The following is a 14,898-nucleotide window of genomic DNA, read 5'->3' as shown; positions in this document are numbered from 1 at the left end:
TATTTCAGAGAAAATAAACATTGAAAAGTGCATTCTGAACACTCCTAGAATGTTTTTTAATAGAACGTCTGTCACACTTTAGCTTACGCTAGGCGGTTTCCATCTCTCGACGAAATGGCCAAGTGTAGTGTAACAGTGTGGCTTTAACGATGGCAACCTAAAACCTGGGGCTTACCAGGCTTCTTTGTTAAACTTCAGAACTAATTCATCTGGCAAATCAAAAAAACAGCTACAATTAGAGGAGGCTAGGGAACTCCCCAGTTGCCAGCAGTAAGCATATAGATTTCCAAGTCTACAATTTCTCGCTACACACCATCCCGACTCTTGACTTCTGACCAAGGATGACTTCTATCTACTTGGTTTGTATCTAAAGCCCTCTCCCACCTAAATAAATCAAATCAATAACCAACTGGCACCCTTTATCTCCACCTTTAAGACCCATCTTAAAAACACACCTCTTTAATAAAGTATATGGGTATGTTATTATCTCCTATGCATTTGCCATGACCCTTTGCAGATGCACTTCCCAGAACACCCTCGCACTGTCTCTGTAAGTTCTCCCCACTTACCACTTACATTATAAGCTTCTCAGGGCAGGGACTCCTTTTCCTAGTGTTACTTTTATGTCTTAAAGCTCTTGTTCCCATTATGTGTGATATTATTATGTCACGTGTATTACTGGTGTGAAACGCTATGGATGATACTATACAAATAAAGATATAGAAACATGCATTATTCTTGATGCATGGCAGAAGTAAGTGTGGGGATTTAGGCTCTTTTGGCACATAGTGGCTCTATTGTCTCAGCAACGCCTCTAAGTTTTGGAGTGTCAGATTGTTACATGCATTGTTCCATAAAGGAAGATAATAGAACAAAAAAAGTGCAATGCAAATGTACCTGTGCTTGTAGTTGTACTCAGCATACGAGTATACAGGCACACACACAAAATGTAACTCCTTCCCTGGCAGGGGCGGCCACATTTCATACAGTAACACTCGCAAGATATCTCACACAGGTTACACAAAACAGTTCCAATCTTTGTATACAGCAAATAACAAGACCCTTAGCACAGATGCAAATATGTTCCAAGGGGTGGGCTATGCATCGAGTTCTGTTGTTATATAAGTGTAAAAGGCTTCTTTTTATTCTACATGCATTCGTTTTTGAGAGTTTGTATTGAGCTACAGTAGTTGCATGCATGCACATGCATCTACATATATGGTGTGTACATATTCTATATCAATAATTATTACCAATACTTCAAAAAGTGTGAAGTGGATGTATTCTGTTACTGTATTGCCATTCTTTTTTCCCTTTTAAATGTTTTTTTTCCAAATGTAGTCCGTGCAGCCAACCTGTAGTCATTGCTATTCACAACGCTTAAACAAAACCCCCAGATCTTAGTAAATAATCCCCTCAGTGTCTTTCTCACTCCATTGGGTTGGCTGGGTCCTCTTTTTTGAAGTGTAGTAGATAACCAACGTCCCAATGGAATTATCAACCAGCATGACCAGCTGACCCTGCCTTTTCATCACCTGGGCTTCTGTTTCTTTTTTCCTTCACGAACAATGAGCGCTTTCTTCTGCCACCGGTCTTCCATGGGAGTTTTATGATACATTGGTGATACATTGGGACGTTCCCATCGCCGCTTTTATACAGCTTTGCTCAGATGTGGAACTTTGTGGGGACAAAGTCGTATCACTTACAGTCTTCTCAAGCAATATCCAGGACTAGCCGCATGTACATAAATACCAATGAAAAAACTCTGGTAACTAGCCTGACTAGAAAGCCAATATGTTCTTGACGTTCAACCAAAACAAACCTTGCAAACTCACGAGTAGAAAACGCCGAAATAAGCACTTTAAGTTTAGAATTTGCCGCAGCTGTGTATGTCATTTTTGTGAAGCACAAGGACCCTTTTCAGTCCATTTCCTCCAAAATGTCAGCTTCTTTACTCTGCAAAGTATGTGGTTTTAAGATTCATTAAGTCCCTCTCGCACTGCATGTAATTGCTGCGTTCTCAGTGACTGCATACATTCAAACGCGGGGGCCCTCAGAAAGAGGGGAGGTTTGGCCTGTGATAGTAATGCCCGCAGCTAGAGCGTTTATCAGATGAAGATTCACACGCTGATAACGTGAGGGCTTTTCCCTTCTAGCTAATAAATTCTGGTCCGAGGCAAAGTCGGAAACAGTTGCACTTACTGGGACATTTCCTTAAGCAAGCAGGTATGCTGCAGGTAGCATCTGATTCGTAATACATTGCACCTCAGTATTTACCAGGTGTGGAATCTGTGCAGTGAAATATTGCACCTCAGTATTTACCAGGTGTGGAATCTGTGCAGGGAAACATTGCAGTCTGAAACAATTTTGACATCCATAAAGTTCTCTCGGGATGTTTAAAATCCTGTAGCTTTTTTTTTTTTTTTTTTTTTTTAGAGGCAATTTTGGAACGGAGCAATAATTTTATTACAATTACAGATCTCTTAGCACACGTAATCTACTAAAAATGTCATCACAGTGCCAGGGCGCACAGAGCAAAGCATTTGTTATGCTAGCACATATTAAAACTCTAATTGCATGATGAACAGCACTGTAATGTTACCTTCAAACAAAGCATGAGTCCACATCTGGAACATGGGGGTACATTTTTCTTGTTCAACAAGCTAGAAGTATGTGTCGGACTTTGGCCCTGGATGCGTGTCATTAAAGAAAGGTGGAGGGAAATGCAAGCTAGATAAACAAATGTTAATGCACTGTAACTATATATCGTTCCTACATTTTCTAATCATGCCAATCAAAAGTCAGACACCTAGTTTAATCAAAGCGCATTAAGCACCAATCCTACCCATGTTATTTGAGGTAAGGTGTCACAGAAATAAGAATAAAAGGAAAATCAAAGTGTAATACTGTAGTTTCCATATAATGAGTATTACACAGAACTGCTATTTATTGGAAATTAAAAAACGGGTTGTGTATCAAAGGCCCTTATTCTATAAAGTCTGATTGACTTAAGTGGGGCTTGTGCGACCGCACCGGATCAGATTAAAGGCCACAGTCAGTCTCCTGGCTGCAAAACCAGGGCAAAAGTAGAGTAAATTAGCGGCGCCATATTTATCTAAGCAAAAAGTCCCGTTGATTTTAATGCAATTCCGTTTCTTTGGTAAATCTAGTGTGTTTTTTAGCTCTGATTATGCTGTCGGGAGACTTGGATATATATCCCCTAGCACTCCTGTTTGTGGCAGGAAAAAAAAAGAAGTAACAGCAAAAGTGATATTAAACACTTGGAGAATAACGAAGAAGAAGAAGAATGATGGGGAATCTGTACAAAACAAAAGACAAAAACATTTAAGTAATTGACTATGTCACATTGGATGTAGCATTGGGTCTTTTGTTGCATACATTTGGCCAAGCTCAGTAGCACTACTTTTGACACACACACACATATATATATATATATATATATATATATATATATATATATATATATTATATGTGTGTGTATATACATCAGAAGCTCTGCTGGATCCCTGCTGCAAGTGTTGGGGTTTGAGATTATATCTCATAAATGCTGTTGTTCTAGCTCTATTTGTGAGTGTGCATTTTATAATATTTTTCAGTCCTACATAAATTGTAAAACTTTAACACACTAGGAGTGCGCCTTTTTTCTTTTTGTTTTTTCCCCAGATGTGTGTGTGTGTGTGTGTGTGTGTGTGTGTGTGTGTGTGTGTGTGTGTGTGTGTGTATATATATATATACATACACACACATATATACACACAGGGCCCGACAAACTGGGCCAAAACCCACTCGCCACCCCAAAAAGAAGTCACTCGCCCCCTACGACACTTACCTGCGGCGGGGTCCTGATGGAGTCTCCCAGCCTTCTGCTGTCTTGTCGCCATTAAAATTATGTTTTTCTCCTGCAGCACTATTCAAAATGGCCACGCTGCGTCATATGATGCCATGGCAAAGGGACTGTCCCGTTGCCTTGGCAATGTGACATCATATGACGCCGCACGGCCATTTTGAATTGTGCTGCAGGAGAAAAACATGATTTTAAAGATCAAGACGGAGACGCCGGGAGACACCGCCGCAGGTAAGCAATCGACAGCGGGCACAATGCAGTCGCCCCGGGTGACCGGGCAACCACTTTTGTCGAGCCCTGTATAGAGAGAGAGAGAAAGAGAGACCCAAACGTAGCACTCTGGTATACCGTTGGCAATATCAAAACATTTATTTATTAGATGTCACAAAAAAAGATTGCATAGAATATAAAAAACATGGCATAGATCCCCTGTACGTAAACCGTGGCAAATTGCTGACTGACGTGCCTGTCATAACGAGTGAAAAACACTGAAGGGAGCCAGGGAATAAGATAGCAAATCTCCCTGGCCTAAATACAAATCCCAAAGGAAACGTACATGCAATAAGATATGCAGCTCCAAGGGGAAGAAGACCAACAAACAGTGTTACTCCATGGCAGGTGTGCGAGTAAGAGAAGTTAACCCCCTACACATGTGAAGAGGTGTGGGGGAACAGGAACCATGTCCCAACCAAATAACTAAAGTCTCTTAAAGTATCCAATCGCAGTCCTGTATAAGAGACAAAATAGGGTGTAGGCTTGGTCCAAGTACAAATACACACAATGCGTGGATGTGTATCAATCCACAAAGCAATCCTGCAAACGTGCATGGAAATTAAAAGGCACATGAGACAGCAGCAGCAGCATCAAAGAGTATAGTTATGTGTCCCAAGAGGGGGAGAGACCAGGGGATCCTGCCCACTTCACCCACTTCTACGCGTTTCGGCACAAAGCTGGGGTTACAGCTTGCAGGGAGAATGAAAGTCTTGATTGATGTTGCATCACCAATAAAAAGTGAATTCTTTCATTTGTGATCTACTGTTTCAAAACGGTATCTATATTTTTCTACTGACACATTCTAACATTTGAATAAGGATACCACAGTATCATTTCCAGTCTTCTGCATTTCTTACCTGCTATAAAGATAAAGTATTTGTTTAAGTTCTTTATTTGGTAGTTGACTAAACCCCTAAAATGGCAGAAATTAGGAAATCAGAGGATTGAGGTGCAAATAACCTAAAGCAGTGTGTCAGTGTACAGTATTCCTCCACGTGAATCTGCAGAATAAAACCAACGGGTAAAAGATAAGAGCTTCACAATGGGGACGTAAGATAGCAATTTATCTCGAGTTCATGTACTCTCTTGTGACCGCTGGATGAGGGAGGAAGAGCATAATTTAACTGTGGTATGCAAAGGTGTGACACCATATGCATTATTTTGTGCAGCATGTCTGCTCTCGTCGATAAGCACCTTTTTAAAAAAAAAATTTTTTAAATATTGCCTCACTTTGGGACACATGCATTTTTCTTTAATTTTATGGTTAGGTGCTTAAGCCAGAATTCATGGGTAATGAAGGGTCATTATCAGGGTTGAACACTGCTAGACACAATTAATCCATTTACCCTTAAAGCAGCAATACTACTGTACATTTCCCATTTTCGTTTCTTATTTTTATATGTAAAGCATGTGACAATATATAATTCTGCATTCATACCTAAGCTGGCAAACATTTGGTGCTCCTGCTATAAGTCTGTACAAATCCTGATTATGTGCCTAACATAATGGCCACCTTTCAGTTTCAATCAATCCTTCAGTCAGTGTAACTCAGCAGCTACAATGTATCCTATTTCTAAGCGAACATCATCTATTGTTACAGTTTTCAGCTCAAACAGCTGGGAACATTGGCAACAAATGATCACAAACAGGAAAGTGTTGCAAAAATCTTGCACTACATGGGAAGTGGGCTAAAGCCTGCTATAGAAATCAAAGGATGATTTTAAACTAATTAAAAATGGCATTAAGAGTTGAATAAAAGAAAGAAAAACAGTCACAATTATCTAATACTACAAAAGGATTTATTAAAAAAAAAAAAAAAGTTCACATTTTGTTGCTTTAATATATTTTTTGGTTGTGATACTTTTTAGCGGACCAAGATTAGAGTTCTTCGTAGAGGAAATTATAGTCTACAGATAAATCTCATAGGTATCTTCTTCAGGTATACTTGAAATAATAATTCACCTTGTTAGGGAGATATTATTTGTGAAACTGCGGCAAAACTTGATGCACCAAGGAGATTTTGATGCAGTGTCCCACTTAATATTGTAGGGGGCATGCAGGGCTGTGCCATGCAGTGCTTTATCCTTAAATGCGTTAAAACCTTACTGGAGACAGTTTATCATTAGTGTTTCAGAATCCCGCTTGCTATTCATGAGCGATCGTGTAATGCACGTGTCTTGTTTTTTTCTGCGTCTCTCCATCACTTCAGCTTTGGACAAGCTCAGCACTCAGCACCTGTACCACCCGACACAAGTGGAGATTGTACAGTCCAACGTGGTGTTTGACATCAGCAGCCTCATGCTGTACGGTACGCAGGCCGTGCCCGTGCGACTCAAGATCCTGCTGGACCGGCTCTTCAGCGTGCTGAAGCAAGAGGAGGTGCTGCACATCTTGCACGGGCTGGGCTGGACGCTGCGGGACTACGTCCGGGGATACATACTTCAGGTAAGAGGAGTAAACAATATATATATATATTCAATTTTTTTTTAACTGTTATGATTTTAAATAACAATGGGAACAGAAAAAAGAAAGGGTTTGGAGCAAATCGATAAAATACAGTAACAATACGACCATAAGAAGAGGTAAGAGATATATATTTTGATATGCTTTTCACTCCCTTTTGTCAGGTGGATGAAAAACACACCAGAGCTTGTCCACACACACACGACCCCCACACCTCCCTCACAGTGTGCTTTAGCTGCCAGCTGTACACATTGTGATACTGGACATAGGCATTATTAATTAGTAGCATCCCCTCTCTTCACAGGGACTGAAGGCATTGGCTAAAGTGCCTTAGTAGAAAAGGCTGTGTACAGTAGCTGCTTTAACTTCCATTCAAATCAATGGCAGTTAACGTTATCCCATATTGGAGGGTAGTGAATCCCGTTGCCAGAGTGTGCTGTTGTTTAAGGGTGAACTTAAATTTATGATCATACATATAAGGTTTTGGTAATAACTCAACCTGCAGGTCTAAATGCTTCTATCTCATGTGAAGACTGTTGTTGAGGAGAGCGTCACCATGTGAGATGCATGGCTCTTCTCATTGCGTGAAACAATGCAGAACACTATACCACTCTACCATCAATGACCTTTGCCTTCTGGCTTTCTAAACAAACCATTCCGTATGTCGCTCCCATCACAGAATCCAACCATGATAGCAATCTATGACATTTTCTGGTTTATATTAACTGTTTCGTCATAGAGTTAGGTTGTCTTAATGTACACAAGGGTTTATTTAGAACGCATCCAGGTCCCATTGCCTATTGCTGCCCTCCATCACTGTTCCCCTCTTTCCTTTCTGGCCACGCTTACAAGATAGGTTCCAGGAGTTCTTGTAATGACATAACTGGTGTTATGTGGGGCATAGCGTAGCATAGGTAGGACAGACGGTGCTTAGCTCATAGGCGGAATGGAAGGTGACATGGTGAAAACAAGGGAGACTGGAGTGGATTTTTGCAGGGCAGGAAAAATGTAGCTTCCCTCGCGCATATTGTTAAGGTCCCATAAAATGTCAGTGTATTTTCAGGCTATGCCCCTAACACAAATGTCAGAAAGGCCCAAACGATATTCACTTTATCACAGCTACTTCTTTTGCTCATATTTATTTATTTTAAAGCTGCCTCATGCCGGGTTTTACTGGCTTCAAAACGCGAAATAAAACATAAACATAATTTGGGATAATATAATCACGTTAACAGACTGCAACTCGCGCCATTTTAGATTAGAATGTGACGACTGAGAAACGTCACGCGGGACGAGAGTTTTTCTTTTTAAGGACCTGTTTGTCCGTGAGCTCGGCTTGGCTGAAATGGGACTGGTTTCCACCTTCATGGTCTTTGTTACTGGCGGACTTTTTTTTGGTTGGGGGGAGGGGTGAATTCCATCTATTTTGAACTCATTATGAGCATACAGAAACAATCACAATACATGGCATTTAAAGAAAGCCTTGCTTCAGATTTGCAGACAAGCTGGAAGGCGTTGTGTAAATAGTTTAAATAAAAATGTTTTTTTTTTTCTTCTTTTGGAAAACACCCATCTATTAATTTTGACCACAATAAGCTGTAAATAATGTTTACTTCCATAAGATAAACAGACTGGTGGTTTATGCACCATATGTTTTATAATTATTCTGTGGCTTTTGTTTACTGCGCTGTACCAGATCTGCGAGACAGCTTTGTGAAGCAATATCTGTACAAATGTGAATGTCACTAGACACTTTATAGTAGCATTATGATGGTGAGACATAGGGCCGTATTTACGAAGTAGTGCTACTCTATGAGACACCTGCTGGCATCGCTGTTTAAATATGACCCCGTACAGCCCAGTCACGTGAACGGTCACTGTCTGGCACTGCTTAGTAAAAATGGCCATTCCCTTGAATGGGTGGTAATGTGCCCTCCAGCAGCGGAAGGCGTCTTATAACATGCGCTGCGTTAATGCTGGCGCGTTATTTAACAGTACTACCATTGAAAACAATGGTTAAATAGATCACACAGTTGTTGTTTCATGCGTTTTTTGTGCGTGTTAATTAAGTAATAATCCCCGAAGAACAGGGCATTACTGGTCAATAATGCCCTGGCTGGAAGAGTTGAAGGCCAGAGGCGAATGGGATTATTACTATTATAGGCTGAATGTAGGCTTTTTTCATAAATAATAGACACTTTTGTATAGTTATATAGATTTTTTAATTAAAATAAAATGGTAAATACATTAAACCACCTATATACACTTACACTGCAGCTATCTATATCCACACACTGCTGCCCCCTCTTTGTACACACACACACACATACACACACACACAACAGCTCTATACACACACAAACTGCCGTTACACACAAACTCTGCTGCTTCACACACAACAGAACACCACACTGCTGCTGCTACACCAATAAACACTGCTGCTGACACTGACTCACACACACACACACTGGAGCTCTATACACACACACACACACACACACCACAGCACCTCTATACACACACACACAGCAGTTCAACACACAACACAGACACACACACACACAAACTGCTGCTACACACAAACTCTGATGCTGCTACACACACATACAACACAACAGCACACCACACACACAAACACTGCTGCTGCTACACTCATAAGCACTGCTAATGACACACACACACACACACACACACACACACTAGACAGCCAGAAACTGCAGCCACAAACAAACGGCAGACAACCACTTACTTACTTTACCCTCCATCCCTCCCTCTCTCCCTCTCTCCCTCTCTCCCTCTCTCCCTCTCTCCCTCTCTCCCTCTCCAATTCAACTGAATCTGCTCAGTCAGCTCTGTTCACGGAGGGAAGGGGAGGAGTCAACCCGTGGCTGATACTTCCTGACCAATCCCCTGCCTCAGAGCTGTTCTGAAAGCTGATTGGCTGGAACTAAACACATTTGAAATCAACACATTGCAAGCAGCAAAAATTCTGGGCATTACTGATTGGTTAAAATTCCATTACAGGCTAAAGCTGGTAAATTCCAGGCATTATTGAAATCCCTGCGCTCTGATTGGTTCATAAAGATTGAGATCTGCTCTTAGACAAGGGAGGTGATACAGGGGAGGTGATTGGACAGGAGGCAGCAGCAAGGCACTGACTCCTCCCCCACCCTGCCTGCAGAGAGTGAGGGGAAAGGCTTGAGTGTCTGCTGAGTGTGTTTTGTGGGTGTAAAGGGAGCCAGCAGAGTGTTTTATTGGTGTGTGTGTGTGTTTTGTGGGTGTAGAGGGGGCACCAGAGTCTGTTTTGTTGGTGTGGAGGGGTGCAGAGTGTTTTGTTGGTTTGTGTCTGCAATGTGTGGGTTTACAGGGGGCTGCAGTGTGTGTATAGGGGGACTGCTGGTGTGTGTTTTGTGGATGTAGAATGGAGCAGCACTCTGTTTTGTTGGTGTGTGTGTCTGCAGTGTGTGTTGTGGGTGTAGAGGGGGTCTGCAGTGGGTGTGGGTGGAGGGGGTGGAGGAGGGCTGCATAGTGTGTTTTGGTGTGTGTGATTGTCCGCAGTTTTGAAGGTTTACAGGGGGCTGCAGTGTATATTTGTGAGTGTAGAGGAGGGCTGCAGTGTGTTTTGTGGGTGTGTAAGGGGGACTGCAGAGTGAGTTTGTGTATATAGAGGGGGGGTTACAGAGTGTGTGTGTATAGAGGGGGGGGCTACAGTGTGTGTGTGTGTGTGTGTGTGTGTGTGTGTGTGTGTGTGTGTGTGTGTGTGTGTGTGTGTGTGTGTGTGTGTGTGTGTGTGTGTGTGTATAGAGGGGGCTGTGTGTATGTACAATTTCCTTTTAATAAACTTGCAGTAAAAGCAAAATAATGTAAACGATCATGCTGATAAAGATCAATATGACTACAAAAGTGTCTATCCTTTTTTTATGAAAAATGTAAAAAAAAAAAATCCTACATTTATCCTATAATAGTAATAATCCCCTCAGAACTGGGCATTACTGGCCAATAATGCCCTGTTCTTCGGGGATTATTACTTAAGTACAAAGAGCAGCGTGCGCCCCAGAAAGGAACGAAACGAATATACTACGAAGCTAACTTGACAAGAAAAAAAAAAGAACACATTTTATTCCTTATAGAAATTCTTTTTTTTCATGTCTTGGCATCTGTGCTGGACACATTTTACATCTGTTCTGCTAAAGGCCTGAAGGATGGGGAGGGGGTGGGGGCACCTTGGAAGGAATACTACAATTCTCGTAACTTCATCATGAATCCCCGTGCTCTTTGAGAATCATATTTTATGGCAGGGCTATCTCTTTCTCATCTCCTTCCCGCGCTGCTCTGTGATGACAGTGACCGTCTCCGTGGCAGGCATTGTTCCAGGCGTCCCCTCTCGCTCCCTCCTTCCTGCCCCCCCCCCCCCCCCCCCCCCGACTTCAATTTGCAAGCGCACCAGTCGCTCCGGTGACAGGCAGGTCGTTCGTGGTTGAATAACTCGCACTCTGAGCTCTACAGTTTGTGGCATCCATGTAATGTTTAGCAGTAGGTACAGCTGTTAACTATTCGCTTATAAATAATCTCCCCCCCCCTCAACCTGTCTCCCAGGTAGTATACCTGTCACTATTAATAACTCACAGTTTGCATTCCCAAGCGATCTGGCCCATCGCTTGTCATTCACAGCCGAGCAGTGCCCAGGCCAGATAGCGAAGCCCGCGCAGACTGCCTCCGCTAGTCTTTCACTGCATCAGCTGTAATATTATTTCCGTTTGTGGCAGACACCTGGCGGGGTTCTTCTTGTGTTCGCTCATGTCTTGCCGACGCGGGAGGCGTGGAGTGGTCACTTACCTGGACCCAAAACCTTCTTGCTATGGTTTGCAGTCTGGATATACGTCATCGCTCACAGTGCAGAAATACTGAGCAGTCACATTGGGCAGGGTCTGAAAAACAAAGTAGATGTTTATTTTTTTTAAATGGGTTGCTGGCTCCGTCGGTCTTTGACTTATACAGTAATTTGCTGTACAAGCTGCTTGATGCAGCTGAAAAATCCAGATATAATGTAGCACAGTTATTCAGTGCTCCGAAATATTCTGCTTTCATCTGTAGTAGCAGTTAATTTAGGTAACATAGATGTTAAAGGAGTAAAATGTGAAAAATCATATGTTTTTAAAAAAAAATCGGTTCTGTAGTATTGGATAATACTGTCTGCATTTTTTTAACTCCTAATGCCATTTTTAATGTTGTTTTTAAAATGTATTGATCATCCCTTTGTTGCTATAGCAACCATTTAGAAAGTCACATCCGCTTCCTCTTTGGAAACAGGCTCTGACACATACCTTTTGAGTTCTGCCCTTTGAAAACAAAGTATCACAAACAGATGTATTGCAGTGTTCCAAACAACAGACTGTCTATTACTCTGAAATCTGTTGCAATAATGTGTTACACTTAGTAATATAATGTTACATATCAGATGCAGCATTTCACAAACTGCGGCACAAAGTTAAAAGACGGCCATTTTGTTAGGCACACAATCAGGATTTTTACAGATTTAGAACAGGAGCACCAAACGACTGCCAGTTTAAGTAAAAATGTAGCATTATACATTGTCACATGCTTTACATATAAAAAGAAGAGAAGAAGAAATGGGGGGGGGGGTGTAGTATTGCTGCATTAAAAGGGGCTGGGGTTTATTTGTTTCAGTTATGGATGCGTGAAATGAAAGTTTTTACATTTGCTGCACATCTGTATTGCAGAGTTTTACACCACCTCAGACAGAATAATGTTGACACGGAATAATAAATGGAGACAAATCACGTCCCCAAATGCAAATATAGATACAGTACTTGTTATTTAAAGTGGTAGGCCCACATAGTTGGCACAAAAAAATATATATTTTAAGACCGCTTAAAAGTTTAAAAGTCTTTAAAGTTACCTTTTTGTTTTTTTCTTCTAACATAAAAAAAATGGAAATGTTTTTGATTTGCTACGGGTCTACATAATATCTGATCATTATTGTTATTTCCCTTTATCTCGTCAGTGTAACGACGGTACTTCAAATAAAGCAGCACGCGGGGGGAGGGGGGAAGTCTGGTTGGACAATTCAGCTGTTTGGAAAGCAGGTTATCTTATCACAAAAGAGATTAAGTAAAGATTGTAAAAACTTGGTTACTATGGTAATATAAAAAAATAATCCTATTTTTTTTATTGGTGTTAATCGCCCGTTCGTTTTGGTCCTAGGACTTCCCCTTTAACGGCTCCAACTGCTTCATAACCCCTCTAGTGTCAGGCTGGCCAGAGCAAAATAATATAGCCTGGGCCGCCAACAGAAATCGTGGGGCCCAGGACAAACATTTTAAGCATGCCCCTCCCCCCCCCCATCGTGTCAGCGGTATTGTGAGCCGCCCCCATTTCACACCTCACGAGCCCCCTCTCTTCCCCCCCTCTTCCTATGTATTTATCTCCCTTCCGTCTCACCCCCCTCTCACTCTCCTGCCTCGCATATATTTCTCTCCCCTGCGTCTCACTCTTACTCCCTCTTTTCCTCACTCACCCCCTCTCTCCTCTCCCTCCATCAATTACCCCACACTAACTCATTCCCTCCCCCCCTCACACAATTCCCCCACAAGATATATACCAAAAAACGTCTCTCCCCAATGCAAAAAACTTCCCACCCCCAAATACATACAAAAAAATCCCAACCCCCCAAATATATACAACCTCCCCATTTATTTATATATACATGTCTGTGAATGGTTTCTCTGGCTTTGCATCTGATTCCCATGCTGTGCTTTAAAGCTGTGTTAACAGCGAGCACTAGCTGATATGGGCTCCATGTAACAATGGTTTTTCAGACAAAAGGTGACACAATGTGTGCTCATTTGCATGTAATTTCCCAGAATCCCTTGCTGCAGTGGAAGCACTGTATGCTGGGGATAATGGTGAAAGGCAGAGTTGCAGACCTGCCTAAGACATCTGAATGACATCATATACAAAAACAACCCTCCCCAATACCCCCCAAAAATAAAAAATACCCCAACCCATATAAAAATACCCCCAAGCCCCCCAATACATATAAAAATTCCCCCAAGCCTCCCAATACATATACAAATTCCCCCAAGCCCCCCAATACATATAAAAATACCCCCAAGCCCCCCAATAGATATAAAAAAAGACCCCCAACCCCAAATTCATATAAAAAAGACCCCCACCCCCACATACATATAAAAAAGACCCCCCCATACATATTAGAAGACCCCCACCCCCAATACATATTAAAAGACCCCCCCCTCCCCAATACATATTTTTAATAAGCTCACCCGCAATACATATAAAAAAAGACTTACCTTGTCGATGATCAGGCCAGGTCCAGTGAATGTGGGGGTCCGACGGCCGGCACAGCAAGTTGGGGTCAACCTCTGGCCAGGCCCGGCTGCCAGTGATCTCGCGGCCGGACCCCGACTCTCCCCTCAGCAGCAGCCTGCATGCCTCTATCCCTCTGTCCCACGCCGAGCTTCCCAGAGGCCGTCGCGTGCCGGAAGCAAAGAGCGCTTACATCAGAGAGGCCAATCGGTGTGGGACAGAGGGATAGAGGCATGCAGGCTGCTGCTAAGGGAAAGCCGGGGCCCGGCCACGAGAGGACCGGCAGACAGGCCTGGCCAGAGGTCGGACCCAACATGCAGTGCCGGCCGGCTGGAACCTCCCGACGCCAACCCTGGCAGACCCACCCTGTTGGCGGCCCTGAATATAGTGTCTGAACAGTTTGATACAGTGTCAAGATGCTTATGTCCAAAATGCCTCTTTGTGACAATCAAACCGGAGACATAGGAGCATATTTCTTAAGTGGTGCTAAGCCGTACATAGTGCCCTTTCAGTCACTAGAATACGGCTGTGTGGTTGCAGCTCTTAGCTGTACATTTTGGGCCCTGTTTTGCAGAAGCATTTTTTTTTTAGCTTTACAACTGTGCAGCCCAGCAGGAAAATCAGTAGTTTTGCTCCTGTTTTGCAGCAGGAAAATCAGTAGTTTTGCTCCTGTTTTGCAGCAGGGAAATTAGTAGTTTTGCTCCTGTTTTGCAGCAGGGAAAACAGTCGTTTATCTGAGAGGAAGAGGCCTCAGCAGCCAATATGTGGAACTAGGCCTGAGTGACATTTCTGCTAATGTTTTGTCCTGGTAGACTTTGATGAACAGACTCCCAGTTTCTTACAAGTGACACAGGGACTAGAAGACGGGCCAGTCACGCAGCACGGCCTTAACCCCAACACAATGTTCCTAGTTCATGTTTTACAGCAGCTATATGGAGAAAAAACTGCAA

The 14,898-nt window shown here is 42.5% G+C and overlaps 1 protein-coding gene across 16 annotated transcripts in view; it reads left to right on the top strand.

The window, feature by feature from the left end:
• Positions 1-14,898, top strand: part of BNC2 (basonuclin zinc finger protein 2) — a 556,774-nt gene that overhangs the window by 407,274 nt on the left and 134,602 nt on the right. For all 16 annotated transcript variants that reach the window (XM_075594835.1, XM_075594781.1, XM_075594792.1 and 13 more), the window contains one exon: positions 6,348-6,583. In XM_075594835.1, the coding sequence (XP_075450950.1) occupies positions 6,348-6,583 (236 nt within the window). The remainder of the gene's footprint in view (positions 1-6,347; positions 6,584-14,898) is intronic.

Source organism: Ascaphus truei, chromosome 1 (assembly GCF_040206685.1).
Source record: "Ascaphus truei isolate aAscTru1 chromosome 1, aAscTru1.hap1, whole genome shotgun sequence".
Classification (NCBI taxonomy): Eukaryota; Metazoa; Chordata; class Amphibia; order Anura; family Ascaphidae; genus Ascaphus; species Ascaphus truei.
This window is presented reverse-complemented; position numbering and strand designations above follow the sequence as displayed.